Genomic DNA, 15,813 nt, shown 5'->3' on the forward strand with positions numbered 1-15,813 from the left:
GGAGTATCATTTCATACACACCTTGTTATTTCCCTTAACTCTCCACTGAGTTCCTAAAGGTTAAAATAGGAATCATGGCCAATGACCGACCACAAACTGACTTCCCCAGGAAACCACAAGCTGAGCAGGTGAATCATCAGCAACCTGGGAAAGATGTGGTCAATGTGAGATTAATAGGAAAATGAAAAGCAGCCACAATCGGGTTTCACTGCCAAACCCAATGGGGGAAAAAGGAAGGAGGAGGAAGACAGGGTTAAAAACCATTTCATAGGGGCCATTTCTTTTTAGAGAAAAGGAACATTCTTCCTGCCTCCCTCATAAATTTGCTCTCTTCTTAAGTAAAAGAAGCTCAGTAATCAGATGGTCAGTTCAACAAGCATTTACGAAGCTATGCTTAGGTGCTAAGCAATGAAGTAAGCTCAGGGAATAGAAACAAACATAAAGAGCAGGCCTTGCCCTCAAGGAGCTTACATTCTAATGGGGAAGACTACACATAAAAAGAAACTGAAAGGGAGGTGGGGGAGAAAGCTGGGAGAGAGGGGCAAAATAGAGGAATTCTGACCACAGCCTAGAGAGGATAAAACAAGACTGGCCTGGGTATCCACCTTAAATGGAAGTCCTGGACTGAGCCAGCCAATCAAAGGGAGCAGTCACAGGACGGAGGGTACATTCAGTGTGGGAATTACAGGTTATGAGGCTACAGGATAAAGAACTGGGACATGGTAGAATAAGTCCAGAGTAGCCTGTACAGAAATGTAAATATCATACAAAAAGAACTTCCTGGTCTTACTCTCCTTCATCCATCTGCCATGTTGTTTCCACCAGTATTTGGAAGTAATTTGTTCTTTGCCATGAGTCAGATGACCTGGACTCTGTTCCAAGATAAGCCATTGACCAACAGAACAATATCAGCCCCATCTCTGTGATCTCTTTTGTTTAGACAAACAAATTAAGTCGACAAGCTAAAGCATGTACTTCATTGACTACATGAAGATGCTCTAAGGATTAATAATTATTGTTTACAAAATGAGAACCACAAGGGCAATCAATGCTATAGTATTTACATACCAAATACATAAACAGATCTAATGTAATCTTTCAAACAGATGATTGAGAAATACCTCACCAAATTAACAAAATGTTAGGTATAATGTATGTACTTTAGGATGGGTAGTAAAATTTAGCATGGGATCATAAATTTAGAGCTGGAATGAACCTGAGGGGTCATCAACGCCAACCCATTCATTTTATAGACGATGAAACTGTGGCCCAGAGAGGCTAGGTCAAACAGGTAGGGAATGTGTTCAAATGCATTAGAATCTAGCTAGTAGACACAGTGGATAGAGCACTGGGCCTAGAATCAGGAAGACCTCAGTTCAAATGTGCCCTCAGACATGTAGTAGCTTTTATGACTCTGGGCAAGTCACTTAACCACTGTTTGCCTCAGTTTCCTCAACTGTAAAATGGGAATGATAACAGCACCTACTTCACAGGATTATCATAAGGATCAAATGAGATGTTTGTGAAGCTTAGCACACAGCAGGTGCTAAAATATTTGAATGCTTGTTCCTCATTCCCTTGCCCCTACCTTCCAAGCCCTATGCTTTTCACCATGCTATTTCTTAAGCTACCTTAGCTAGATTTTATTTCTCTAGCATCCTAACTTTCTACTCATGGCATGAGATTCCCTCCAGTATAGAAGCATCCCTTAATCAACATATATAAAGCTATATCAGTTTATCCCAGAGATGGGTCTTGAACCACTTAAAGTTTCTTCCTTCTCTTCCCAGACCTCTACACCTCCAAAAAGTGAGAAAGGTCAAGCACTCATTTGTGGACAAAGCCAGCTTGGCTGGAGTGGTTTGAATGCTAAAGTTGGAGTCAAAAAGACCTGAGTTCAGTCTACCTAAGACACACAACTGTCTGTGTGACCTGGTCAAGTAAATAAGCATTTATTAAGAAGTTACAATGGGCTAGGGACTATGCCTGGACATCCAAAGAAAGGCAAAAACAGTCTCAGTCCTCAAGAAAATCAGTATATGATGGGGGGTGGAAGGGGGACAGACATGCAAATAACCACATACAAACAAGATACAGTCAGTTCTGCTATAACTAAACATATGTGCTCTTAAAAATTACCAAATTATGCAATAAAAAGCATAGGGCTTATGGGGAAAATGGGGTTGGGGGCACAACACGCAAAAACCCTGTCAGTGACATAAAAAATAGAGGAAACTAATTTTAAAAAGCAGCAACTCTACAGCTGTAAAATGGTTAATTCATAAATAATATGATCGATAGTTGGTAGTGTCAGATTTTGTGGGTTCAGGTCAACCTTCCTCTATGCACAGCTCCTACTACACCCAAAAAGATACAACAAATCTGTTACTTTGTCTTGAAAAAGGCCTTAAGTTTGTTGTGGAAGTGGGCTTGGGATGGGTTGTGGCTTATGAGATAAAGTGTTATTATCCAAGGTTGCAGAATAAGGTGGTAAATTGAGGTCACCAGTAACGTTTGAGGTGTGTGCATTTTGTGTTCAGTTTAACTACAGGTAGTTTTCTGTTTCACAATGAGAAGAATGAATCAACTGAGTAAACTTGATTTTTACATTGCACTCAAATTGTTCCCTTAAATATCAATCAGTTTGGAACAAATTAATGTTCTCAAAACAAGAATTGAAGCAGAATTGACTATGTATGCAAGTCAACTTGGAGGTAATCCCAGAGGGAAGGTGCTAGCATTGAGAACTGGGAAAGGCTTCTTAGAAAAGATGGAATTTTCACTCAGACTTCAAGGAAGTCAGAGTTGTATGGAGGCCGAAAGGAAGAAGATGATTCTAGGCAGGGACAACAGCTAGTGAAAAGGCATAGAGTCAGAGGGTGGGCTGCCATGTTGGAAGCCAGCAAGAAGGTCTGTGACTGGGTGGTAGGGTATATGAAGGGGAGTAAAGGTTAAGAAGCCTACTCAAATTCTTCCACCTTTCAGTGCCTCAGTTTCCCCATCTATAGAATGGAGGTAATAATAATAGCTGGGAATCTAGGCAACACAGTAGATTAAGCACTGAGCCAGGAGTCAGGAGACCTGAGTTCAAACAGGACTTTAGACACTTATTAGCTGTGTGACCCTGGGCAAGTCACTTCACTCTGTTTGCCTCAGTTTACTCATCTGTAAAATGAGCTGGAGAAGGAAATGGCAAACCACTCCATTATCTTTGCCAAGAAAATCCAAAAAGGGGTCACAGAGTCAGACATGACTAAAAGAACTGAACAAATAATAATAATAATAGTTAGCATTTATATTTGCAAAGGGCTTTACAAATATTAACTCATTTAATCTTCACAACAACCCTGTGAAAGATGTGCTATTATTCCCATTTTACAGATGAAGTGACTGAGGCACAAAGAAGTTAAGTGTCACAGAGCTAAGTGTCTGAGAGAAGATTCAAACTCCAGTCTTCCTGACTCAAGTCCTGGGCTCCACCCTATGGGCCACCTGCCTGCCCTAGTACTAACACCTGCCTCACAGGGTTATTGTGAAGGATCCAATGAGAAGCTGCATGTGAAGTGCAGTGTGAATGGTAAAGCACCATACAGACGCTAGTGCACATCCACATAGTTCTCTTTGGACAACTCCCCCTCATCTGTGTCTTGGGAGTTAGATCTCCTTGTATTTTATACTAGAGAGCTCCCCACTCCTGAAGTTTCCTGCAGAATTTTAATCTGTGGGACTCTACCTTTCCTTTCTCTGAATCCTTTGAGGTTCAGAGAATCTCCCAGAATCTCAGGATCATATCATGGCTTTCCTCTCCTCTATCACCAGTTCTAGGACTGAAGGCTACTTTCTCAGCCAAAGCTCTCATTTACCTCCCAGGAACCGGCTCCTTCTTACCAGTGACGATCAATTCCAGAATAAAAATTTCCCTTGTGCTCCCTTCTAAAAGATGAAACACCACCAAGGTAAGTCAAGCTTATTAGTTGTCCTGGTTTTGGAAAATGTATAGTTCCTGAGGATGTCTAGATAAGTGACTATCTAGCCCAATCCCCTTATTTCACACATGAGGAAACTGAGCAATAACCCAAATGTACACAAGTGGTAGGATACTAGGTGACACAGTAGATAGCTGTAGTTGGGAAGACCTGAGTTCAAATCTGACCTCAGACACTTACTAGCTGCATGACCCTGGGTAAGTCACTCAACCCTGTTTGCCTCAGTTCCTCATCAGTAAAATGAGCTGGAGAAGGAAATGACAAACCATTCTAGCATCTTTGCCAAGAAAACCCCAGATGGGGTCAGACATGATCGAAACAACTACAATAACAAACAACAATACAAGTTGCAAGTGTGTGAGGCAAGATTTAAGGCCAGATTGCCCAACTCCAAATCAAGTGCTTTTCCTCCAATGTCCCTTTTCTGAGTGTTTTACAACATACTCCGATGACAGGATTTATTATTTCAGATGTTACTGACATTCACCCAAAGGCCCCCCACCATGCTTCCCTTCTGGTTGCTAAATACATAATATTTATAATATGTAAATGTATAATAAAAATTACGTCAATAATAAAAATAGCATAATATAAATTAATCTCTACTATGAAATAACTATATTTGCTTATTAGTAATGATCTGCTCTCTGCCCATTTACTTATCCTGTTAATTTTGAATAAGGTATATACCCTTCGGAAGCCACATTACAATCAATGATCCTGGCCAGTCCTTAATACTTATGAGGTCCAATTTGCTTATGTTAGGATCTCTGGTACACCTTGCTTATTAACCACACCTTGTGCTTTTGTGTAAAAACATCTGAGGCCAGGAGTATTGCTTCTTCCTTAGATTTTTGTCTCCTAGGAATTACTGAGTATGTCGTTTGTTATTTTTCTTTTTACAAAGTACTTACTCTTTATCATGTCTAGCTTATCCACAGCTCTCTACTTCTCCTTTCCTTTTCAGTTTAAAGCCCCTTTGATTAGGTTTCAGCATCTCTAGGCAGATAAATACTCCCCTGCCCTTGTTAGGTACATTCCATCCCTGACCAGGAATCTATCACTCCCTGTATTCCAAGCAGCTCTCAGTTTCCTAATGAGCAGGGAAGCAGCTACTCTAGAAAGTCTTAAAACTGTACTAACTAGGCAAATGAATTCCTTTATCCTTTCATTCTATAGAGTACTTTCAAAACTTCCTTTTGGGAAGGCCAGAAGCAATTATAGGCAAGCAGGGTTGCTGAACTTATATAAAAAGAAAAGTAATTTGTGCATAGAAAATGGACAGGTATACGTGCATGCGTATTTATATATATATATATATATATATATATATATATGCACACAGACACATATATTCCTCTTTTTTTTTTGCTTTTTGTAGGGGCATTTGGGGTTAAGTGACTTGCCCAAGATCACACAGCTAGTAAGTTAAGTTTCCGAGGTCATATTTGACCTCAGGTCCTCCTGACTCCAGGGCCGGTGGCTCTATTCACTGCAGCACCACCTAGCTGCCTTATATTCCTCTTTTCTTTTCAACTGTACATATGGAAGTGATCATGTTATTATCTGATGTTTGTTATGCACAGAATTTTTAAAAGGGAAAAAGAGAACCCTAACAATTATTTCCTTTTCTTCTGAAGCTTCTAATTGGATCTCAGCCTTTTTCAGCTAAAAAACTAGTTCTCCATTTTACTGAGAAGAATAAAGATATGAAACTTTCCTCTATCACTTTAAAAATGTCTTCTCAGGGCTCCTAAGTAGTGCAGTGAACAGAGCACCAGCCCGAGAACCAGCCTCAGATACTTAACACTTACTAGCCATGTGACCTTGGGCAAGTCACTTAACCCTAAATGTCTTGCCTTCTCCCCTCCAAAAAGAAAAAGAAAAAAAAAGTATTTTCCCACCTCTTCCCCCTTCCATCTCATCTTAGAAAATGAGGTGTTACTCCTCCTAACCAAAGCCAAAACTCTGCCACATGGGCCCACGAAGACGTGTAGTAGAAACAATGCTGAACTCTGACTTAGGAGACTGGTTCAAATTCTAACTTTGATACTAGCAGCTACTGACCTCCAAGGAATGACATTATAGATTCAAAGGTGCTGAGAGATAACCCAATAAGGGTCAGAAGAAGAGACAAGTAATGATGATGGATGACTCCCTTCTGCAGGGCATGCAGTTATTATTTAGAGATGAGGCTAACAGTAAAGGGCTGTCTTCCTGGAGCACGAATCCAAGGCAGGATGGGGAACCTACCAAAACTTGTCAGACTGGATCAATTCTGGTGATCTGTGTGGGTTCAAGTTGCAAAACCAGAAAGAACCTAGGAAGCCTTGCCAAAAATTATGAAGCTTTTGGCAAGGAACTGAATACCTCAGGGACATAGGAGATAGCTCATCAAAGGCAAGAGATTCAAAAGAGAAAGAAGAGATCTAGAAAGTGAGTTGCTGTTTAAGAAGATGGTGTCTGAGAATGGGAATTGGATTTCTGAGACACAGGTCTATATAGGAAAAACAATTTTTCCTAGGCAAAGATGGAATGCACCTTAGAAACTGATAGGAATATATTTGCCTGAAGTCTAACAAACATAATCAAAAAGGGAGGCAGTGAGACTTGATGGACTCTATACCAAGCTAAATACCATAAGTATAATATAGGAAAAATGACAACAGACATACCAGAGATTCACAGATCTTTTTCAAGTAAGGAGTTGATATTCCCAATCTGTTTATGGTATCATCCTTTGTTTCTAAATCATGTACCCATTTTGACCTTACCTTGGTATACAGTGTGAAATAACTAGTTTCTGCCATACTGTTTTCCAGTTTTCCCAGAAGTTTTTGTCAAATAGTGAGTTCTTATCCCCGAATCAGGAGTCTTTGGGTTTATCAAAAAGAGTCAATAGTAAAACCTCAGATGTCTCTACACACAAATTTGGGTAACATTTTGTAAACTAGAGCAAAAAGCACTAGAAATTCTAATATTTGTATAAGAAAAAGAGAAAAGTCTGACTTCATGGATCTCACTGAGACCTGGTGTAGTGAGACCCCTCAATGGAAGGTTTCTAGAAGTGTATACCTGACTCTAAGGTAAGTGGTAGTAGTAGAATAGCATGTTACTCATGAGGAAATCCAGAAACCACAAGTAAGTAGAATGGTGCATCTGAGTGAAGATAAATGGGGGCAGAAGCAATGTGATATTGTCATCACAGTACAGTACAGACCACCTGCTCAGGTAGAGGAAACTAAATGAAGAGTCTGAGAATGGCACCATAAGCCTAGCATGATATGCACGAGTGTTGAGAATTTCCATTGGGCATACAATGCTGGAACTCTCCACCAAAGGAAGAGAAGACAAAAAAATTTCATTCTTGAAAAGGTAAAGCAACAAACAAGGGGGAAATCTGGATCTGATTCATGCCTATAAGGGTTATGGGATTTAAAGATCTTCCATGCCCCATTGGACTTGCTCACATAGCAGGAAGGGGTGGGGCAAGAGGAAGTGGAAGCCAAGCTAGAATTCCTGCAGTGACTAGCAGTGGCAGCGATGGCAGCAGCGGCAGTGGTAGCGGTAGTGCCGTGGTGGAGGCATGAACCCCTTTTTTGAGCCAGTCAGAATTTCTGCTAAGGACTCCTGCTGAGGACTGCCAGGGGCCGGAGCTGCTAGGAGCATGCTTCCTGGACGCCGAGTAGTTGCTGTGAGTGGGGAGAGGAAGACCTTTGCCTGAGGTAGCCTGTTCTGTTTTAAAGGCTTGAGAATGTGGGTGCTTTCTACTTTATCTACCTGTGCCAACTGCATAACTACTCTGATGGCTTTGACTTTCTGGTTTTGGGACTCAGTCATTTGATGTTTTAATAAATGTTCTAGCTTTATCCCCCATATAGCAAGCCTGATATATTTGTGATTAATAACCACATCAGCATATTTTTAATTGCCGTAGGCATTGTGAATATTGCATTGCTGATATAATGCCTACTAGGAGGAATCAGCTGTTAGGGTGGAAATGATGATTACTTCATCTTAGAATTTGTTAAACAGAAGAGGAAAACTAGGGATTGCCTGACATCCAGAACTATGGGCAATGGGTAGAAATGATGAGAAGGCAAATGTAAAGAAAAAGCTTCCTTTCCTTGCTGTAAAGAAAAAAAATTTTTTATAACAATTAGAGTAGAATCCCAAAGTAGAATGAACTGCCTCAGAAGGTCTTCAAGCAAAATCTGAATAACCTTATCAGAAAAATCGTGGGGGACATTTTTTCTCAGGTTGACATTGAAGTAGATGGACTTTTAGGTCCCTTCCAACTCTGAGAGTCTGCAGTTGTGCAACCCTGGCTGGTAGGTGGCACCATAGTGCATAGAGTGCCAGGTCTAGAGAAGGGAAGACTCATCTTCCTAGCTGTGTGATCCTGGACAAGTCACTTAACCTGTTTGCCTCAGTTTCCTCATCTGTAAAAAGACCTGGAGAAGGAAATGGCAAACCACTCCAGGATTTTTGCCAAGAAAACCTCAAATAGGGTCACAAAGAGTCACAAACAACAGCAAAGCCCTATGTAAAATGTGAGTTGTCATTATTCCTATTGACTCCCACCTTTCTCCTCTATATTCCATCCTTCACACCCTTGCCAAAGTAAACTTTCAAATGCACAGGTAAGATCACCCAGTGTGGTTTTCAAATGCCTGCTGAGTAAGATGATGACTTCTGAGGTGGCTGTGCCAGGACTTTTACACTGTAGCTTTCCGAGATTATTTCATAGCTCTCCCTATCTTTCCATACTCCAAGCTTCTGATTTCCCCTTGCCTGGCTCCTGCCCCAGCGACTTTGCACACACTAATCTCCCGGCCTGGAATCACTTCTCTGCCTCCTACCTTATTTTTCCTCCTTTTGGGCTTAGCAGCTACTTCCAAGCCTCTTTCTCTGATCAGCCCCCATAAACCAGATCTCTCTTTTAGAAGGCAGAGGCCTTGCACTTAATCATCTTCTAATTTGCATCAAAATCACCTGTGTACATGTGTTCATTCTAGCCTCGTAGAGCATCATCTCCCTGAGGACCCAGACCATATGGTTCCCCCTTACAGGTGCATGGATATTTGTTCAAATGAAAAAGAAGCCTCCAACATCAAAGAGAAGCCGTAATCCCTCAAAGAAAACTTGTTTCCTCGAATTCTCTCAGCTGTCTATACTCCATTTTAATTTTTGTGCCCATGGTATCGCCTGAGGCAAATTCTACATACAGGTGTGCACACCGACTGTAGACTGCTCAAGTCAAAATGTTAAAATGTCAACCTGGGGCCAAGGAGCATCAAAAATGTTTTCTCAGAAGATGGAGCATTCAAGGGTGAAAAAAGAAATCATCTCTAAGGGACATTTGTTCCATTTTGTCTCCTACATTTTAACATCTGCCCTAAAGTATTTGGGGGCACAACTCTATGGCCTATGATAATAATAGTTTGGGGGAACAGAAGAGCTACTTTCTACAAAAAAGTGAAAGGGAAAGAAACAGAGATAGATAATGTCCTTATCTAAGACTTTTCTCCCTCACACCTCCTTCCTCCCATCTGAACCAGTGACAGAAAATAGATAGAAAACAGAACCTGGGTTAAATTTACCTGTACCACCAATCCTGTTCTTGATATCCACCATCACTGAACATTAGCCACTATCATTACAGGGTCCAATCTCTTAGAAGTTTTTCTATACATACAAGTATACCATTATGTCACTTTCCCCCTCCCCCAACACAGTCCTCTCAAACCCAACTTTTATTTTATTTATTTTATTAGAGGCAGATGGGCACCACTTCTTTTTGGTCCTTGTCTTTTCTGTTCATCAAGGACTACTGGTCCAGGAAAGCTTTCCCTTTCTCCACAGATAAAGGCGCTCTAAGCATAAGCAGTGCTTGTAAAATGTGTTTAGCACCACAAATGAAAAGCTATGGTTAGTGTATAAATTCACCCACTAAACAAACCTTTAATAAATTCAAATGGGCTAAACAGTACCTCTTCTAAAATTCCAGAGGATTTCTTACCCCCTTTCACTAACCACCCTCGGCCACCCCACCCCCCTTTTCCTCCCAGTTCCTCTTAGACTCTAATCAAGAACAACTGAGTTTAGTGCTCAAGTCTATTAGTGGGTGAGCATGAGCAATATTTTTCTTTTGAAAAGTATCCATTTTAATCTAGAATTGATGGTACAACTATTTCTAGAATTCTCTGGCTAGTTTAGTCCTGGATAGTTCTTAGTCCTTAAACAAAAGACTCTTCCTACCAGCAGGAACCATCTTCCCTGGAGATCCTTAATGCCCACCCCCTAATTACGTGGGTCGGAAAGATATAAATCCCACCTCTTACAGTCAATCCCTAAAGGACAATGAGTGTTTATCCTATCCTTGAATATAATAGGTACTCATCTGCCACCAAGATAATCCCTTTACATGCATAATCTCATTTGATCCCCCCCACCTACGGGACGTCTAGGCAGTTGTACCTCTCTCTATAGAGGAGAAAACTGAGGTTCTAAAAAGGCAAGTAACTTGCCTAAGCATTACACAAAAATAAGTAACTTTGTAAGAATTTGAACTCCAGAGACTCGGGTGCAACAAATCCTTTCTCTTTCTACTGGAGTGGCCATCACACTAGGCTAAGATCTTTGGAATAATATGCACTCTTATTAACCAAGCACTGAATTACAGGATGGGGAAATGATGACAAACAATGAAGTGGATTATTTTTTCAAGAGCTTATGACCTGGCTAGGAGAGATAACGTGTTTTAGGGACAGATTGGATCTGTGATTTCGTTGGCAATAAGAGCTCTCAGATGAGAAAAAAAAAACATCCTACCTTTTCCAATTTAGGTTTATACCTTCTCTGTAATTTATAGTCTTAAATTACCAGGGCACTAAGAGACTAAGTAGCTTGCCCAGAGAAAGCATGTGGCTGGGACAAAATGTAAACCCATCCATGTCTTCTGAGTTCCCAGGCCGGCTCTCTATTCATTCACAATGCAACTTTGCCTCTAAATACAAGGTAATTTGGTAACAAGAGAGCCATCAATAAAGGTTTCAAGTATAAATTACCTTGCAAAATGATGAGGGAAATGAAGGATTCTAGGAGGCAGAGTTGAGGGGGATAACCAGTGAAGAACTACAAGTGTGTCCTATTTGGAAAACAGTAAGTCTAATTTCATCTAATGGATCATAGTTTTCATCAAGAGGAATTTCTACTCTGGAGGGTTAAAAATACCAAAATTGTTTATACTTTATCCTTGAAGTAATAGGGAGACGATGTTAATTGAATTGGAGACTGACATGCCAGATCTTGCACTTTATTGAAATCACTTTGATAGCTGTGTAGAGGATACATTGGAGAAAGAAGACTTGAAGTAAGAGATGATGAATCAAGGTAGGAGCTTCTTGAATGGAAAAATGGAGACGGATGCAATAGACTTGGAAGTGGGAAAATGACAAGATTAGTCACTTGAACAGATTTAAGTTCGAGAAATGGGGGGGGGGGAGGCAACACACTAAACTTGCAAACTGGGGGTAACTAACTGTAATTGGGATAATTCCTGACTGATGATTCTCAAATCTACTTATCTTTCCCTAAATCCTCTGCAGATCTATGATCTCCAAATGCCTTTCGAACATCTTGAACTGACTGTCCAGTATACATCTTAAACTCAACACATCCAAAAGGGAACACATCATCTTTCCCCTAGACCCTTCTCTCTTCTAACTTCCCTATTATTAGAGGGCAATCCCATCATCCTCTCAGTCCCTTAGTCTCATAACCTAAATAACCCAACTCCTCACGATCTCTCACCCACTATACTGCCAAGGACTGTCTGTCATCTTTGCAACATTTCTGAAATGTGCCCCCTTCTCTGCTCTGCCACTGCCATCACTCTGGTGCACACCATCACCTCGATCCGACTTACTTTAATAAGCTTGTCTGCTTTAAATCTCTCCACCACCCAAACTTCCTCCATTCAGTCATCAAAGTGATTTTCCTAAAAATCGTCTAGACCCCAGAGTGTCAACCGTACTCAAATTGCAATGGCTCACTATTACCTTAAGAATCACATCATCTTTTCTTTGGCTTTCAAAGCCCTTCTTACCTTTTCCCTTTTCTCACACTTTACTCCCCCCAACAGCTACTCTTCCATCCATCAATCCTCATTTCAATTTCACAAACAATGGATCACTGGATCTTTCGGCTCAGGACATTTTCTTTGGCTCTCACCTTCATTTCTGAAATGCTCTCCCTTCTCATCTCTCTAAATCCCAACTAAAATCCTATAGCTCCTGGCACCCTTTAAATTCCATCTAACATCCCGTCTTCTACAGGAAGCCTTTCACAACCTCTCCTAATTCTACTGCCTTCCCTCTTTCAATTATTTCGTATTTTCCCTGCAAATAATTTGAATGCTTGCTTGCTTTGTTGTCTCCCCCGTTAGATGGTGAGCTCCTTGAGGGCAGGGACTTTTGCATATTTTTGTATCCCCAGAGCTTAGCAAAGTACCTGGCACACAGTTGGTGCTTAATAAATGCTTACTAACTGGAAGGTTGGTAATGCTCTCAAGAAAAATAGCGAAATTTAGAGAACATATGGATAGGGTAGAGGGAAGGATAATGAATTGTTTGATTTATGTTACGTTTGAGATACCCAGGAGAAATCTATGCTCACTCTATCAGCTCTCCATGAAATACATAAAGAAATAGTCATTCGAAAACTTTCTCCCTCCTTCCTCTCCCTCCCCCCAGCCTTGAAGAGGCTTTATTTAAACAGGCTTCTAGCTTAATCCGTTTACTCGGGGCTTCTAACTTAAAGGAGATCCTGAGATCAAAGGGAAAAAACCGCACTTATCCATTGGGACAGAGTCCCAGGATACTTATAGCAACGCTTCAAGAGAAGGTAGCTACAGGAGTTCTCTTCTCAAAGAGGGGGGAACTCCTCTAGTCAGGTAAGAAAAGCCTGCCGTGATTACTCAAGTCCAGGGTAAACGAGGCAGAACGAGCACCGCTAGCTGGGGATAGGTTATGGGATTGAGGACCTGCTAAGAAGCCAGGGGATGAAAATTTGTAAAGTCAATGGAAAGGTGAAGGGGACAACCTTCCTTAAGGGTTACAGCAAGCCCATGCTGGAGGAAGTCACCTGAAGAGCTAACTTGCCACACACACCTCCCCACCCAAGCCGGAGGTGGGCGTGCTCCCTTCTCAGGTAACGGGGACAGCCCGCTGCGTGACCCGGACTCAAGGGCTCGGGGGTGTCAGACTCTGCAGCCCGCGGGGCCAGAAATCCCTGGGACAGTGACTGAAGCTTTAACTCCCTCCTCTCCCAATGGGGGCCGTACGAAGCTGGGGTGCAGGTGTGGTGGAGCGATGCGCGCGCAGCGAAGCCTCTCTTGGCCCCCCCACCCCCCATTCAGCGGCCAGCAGCTGCCAGGCCGACAGCCCAGGTGGGCTCCGGAGGTGCTCTTACCCGTGCGGGGATCGAAAGTGACCACGAACACGGCCACCACCTGGTCCTCCTCCTCCTCCAAAGGCAGACGCCCGGACTGCCGCCGCAGCAGTTCCCCCGGACCGAACTCCGCCTCCTCTTCTTCTTCTTCTTCCTCCTCTTCCTCCTCCTTCTTCTTCCCGGGCTCTGCAGCCCGCCAGGCCCCGGATGCAGGTCCGCTCCCCAGCCCCCCGCCGCCGCCCCCGGTGCCCCATCCCCGGCCGCCGGCCTGGAGCTCGGGGGCCTGCGGCAGGGACACGGCTGGGCCCTCGGCCCAGCGCAGCAGCGGCGCCTCGTCTCCCTGCTCCACCATGGCGAAGCGAGGAGGAGCCGCGGGCGGGGAGGGGGCGGAGGCAGGGGCGGGCTAGCGGGGATGCCCGGCCTGGCGGGAGGGACCCTCTCCGGCCTCGGGCTCCAGCCCTCGGCTTTCCTCCTCCTCCTCTTCTTCCTCCAAGTCCTCCACCTCAGCCACCCGCCGGAGCTCACCTGCGTCCGCACTCCCCACCCAGCTGGCCACCCTCCGTCCTCCAGCCAGGTGCCGTTTTCCCAGCGAACCCCGGAGGCTAGGCACTCTTGCATCTTCCCGTTTGTTTCTCTGATTGGGGCTGCTGGTCCATGTGCACCTAAATACACGCACGTGTATACATTGGATCACTGAAATGTGGATGGGCGTTTGGGAGGCTTTGTGCATGCACTATATACGTGCACAGTAGATACACAGTGACACACTGCGAGTATATATGTGATACATATTTCATCGCATAATGTATATTGTACACATTTATATATGATACACTGTGTGTGCATTACATTTGAATTATAATATACATTAAACACAAATACATTGCTTAATACTGTATACGTATTGTCTCATATATACTCACGCTGTGCATACATATATGGCATATAAATATCACACTTTCTTTGTTGAGAAGGTATAGAAAATTCCAGGTGAGGAGGTGGCTAGATGGGGAAGCAACAGAGTACTGGCCCTGGAGTCAGAAGGACCTGAGTTCAAATCCAGCCTCAGACATTTAACACTTACTAGCCGAGTGACTGGGCAAGTCACTTAAACCCTATTGCCCTCCCTTCCCCCCTCCCAAAAATCGGGAGAAAAAAAAAATTCCAGGTGAGGAAAGTCCCACTACTACCAAAGATCAATAACTTCTGTAACTTATAGTCCTAGGACAACAAAGGGATTTACTTGGTCTTTCTGACTTTGAGGCAGTCCTATCCACTATACCATATGTCCTCTCTATAACATTCCCATATATTCCCCAGTATATGTGTGTATGTACCCTATATATTATAATACACATATAATACCTATCAAAGCTTTGGTAGCCTGAAAAGGTGGAACAAAGAGTTAGGAGTGTGGAACTGAGGCACTCTGACTGTCCCTGTCTTATTTGGGCTGAGAGACTCAACTCTTGGAAGAAAGGTTGTATGCATATATGTAGGTAGGTATATGCAGTTTCCTGGAAGGAACAGCAACAGACTGGACATCAATAGGCTTCTGATCCTGATGCTGAAACCACATGGTCTTAAGTTATTTTGACTCTATTCAATTTAATTCAATCCACAAAATCATAGATCTAGAACTGGAAAATATCTTAGGGATTAAATTCTTGAATGAAGCAAAAGAAGAAATTATTGGGGGTAGGTTAAGCTAGGTGATGCAGGGGATAGAGCACCAGGCCTGGAGTCAGAAACACCTGAGTTCAAATCTGGTTTCAGATACTTACTAGCCGAGTCACCTTGGGCAAGTCACTTAATCCTGTTTGCTTTAGCTTCTCATCTGTAAAGTAAGCTGGAGAAGGAAATGGCAAACCAGTCCAGTGTCTTTACCAACAAACTCCAAATAAGGTCAAGAAGAGTCAGACACAATCAAACAGCTACAAATAATACTTTTAATTATGGATTTTAAGAAAATAGCATGGGGGTGGCTAGGTGGCACAATGAATAGAGCGACGGCCCTGGAGTCAGGAGGACCTTAGTCCTGAGTTCAAATCCAACCTCAGACACAACATTTACTAACCATGTGACCTTGGGCAAGTCACTTAACCCCAATTGCCCTGCCTTCCCCTGACAAAAACCAACAGCAACAACAAAAAAGAATTAAAAAAAAGAAAATAGCATATAAAATAGTTCAAAACAAAAACGGTAATGGGGATGGTCAGGAGAAACATCTCATTTGCTGATCTGGGGTCAACTCCTACTGAGCTGGCATGTTCTTTGGTCTCTTCCAGAAAAGACAAATGCTTTGGGATGACTTGGCAAGTCCTAAGTGTTGGGGATGGTGGTTGCATTGAAAGTGATTGACAATTGAATCAGG

The 15,813-nt window shown here is 42.6% G+C and overlaps 1 protein-coding gene across 1 annotated transcript in view; it reads right to left on the reverse strand.

Moving 5' to 3' along the window:
* DENND11 (DENN domain containing 11) overlaps positions 1-13,791 on the reverse strand; it is a 48,348-nt gene extending 34,557 nt beyond the window's left edge. Inside the window, exon 1 of the mRNA XM_069087384.1 lies at positions 13,461-13,791. Within this exon, the coding sequence (XP_068943485.1) occupies positions 13,461-13,791 (331 nt within the window). The remainder of the gene's footprint in view (positions 1-13,460) is intronic.
* Positions 13,792-15,813: the final 2,022 nt, after the last annotated feature.

Source organism: Petaurus breviceps, unplaced genomic scaffold (assembly GCF_028583685.1).
Source record: "Petaurus breviceps papuanus isolate PSGF00001 unplaced genomic scaffold, PetGlider_PUasm1.0 181, whole genome shotgun sequence".
Taxonomy (NCBI): domain Eukaryota; kingdom Metazoa; phylum Chordata; class Mammalia; order Diprotodontia; family Petauridae; genus Petaurus; species Petaurus breviceps.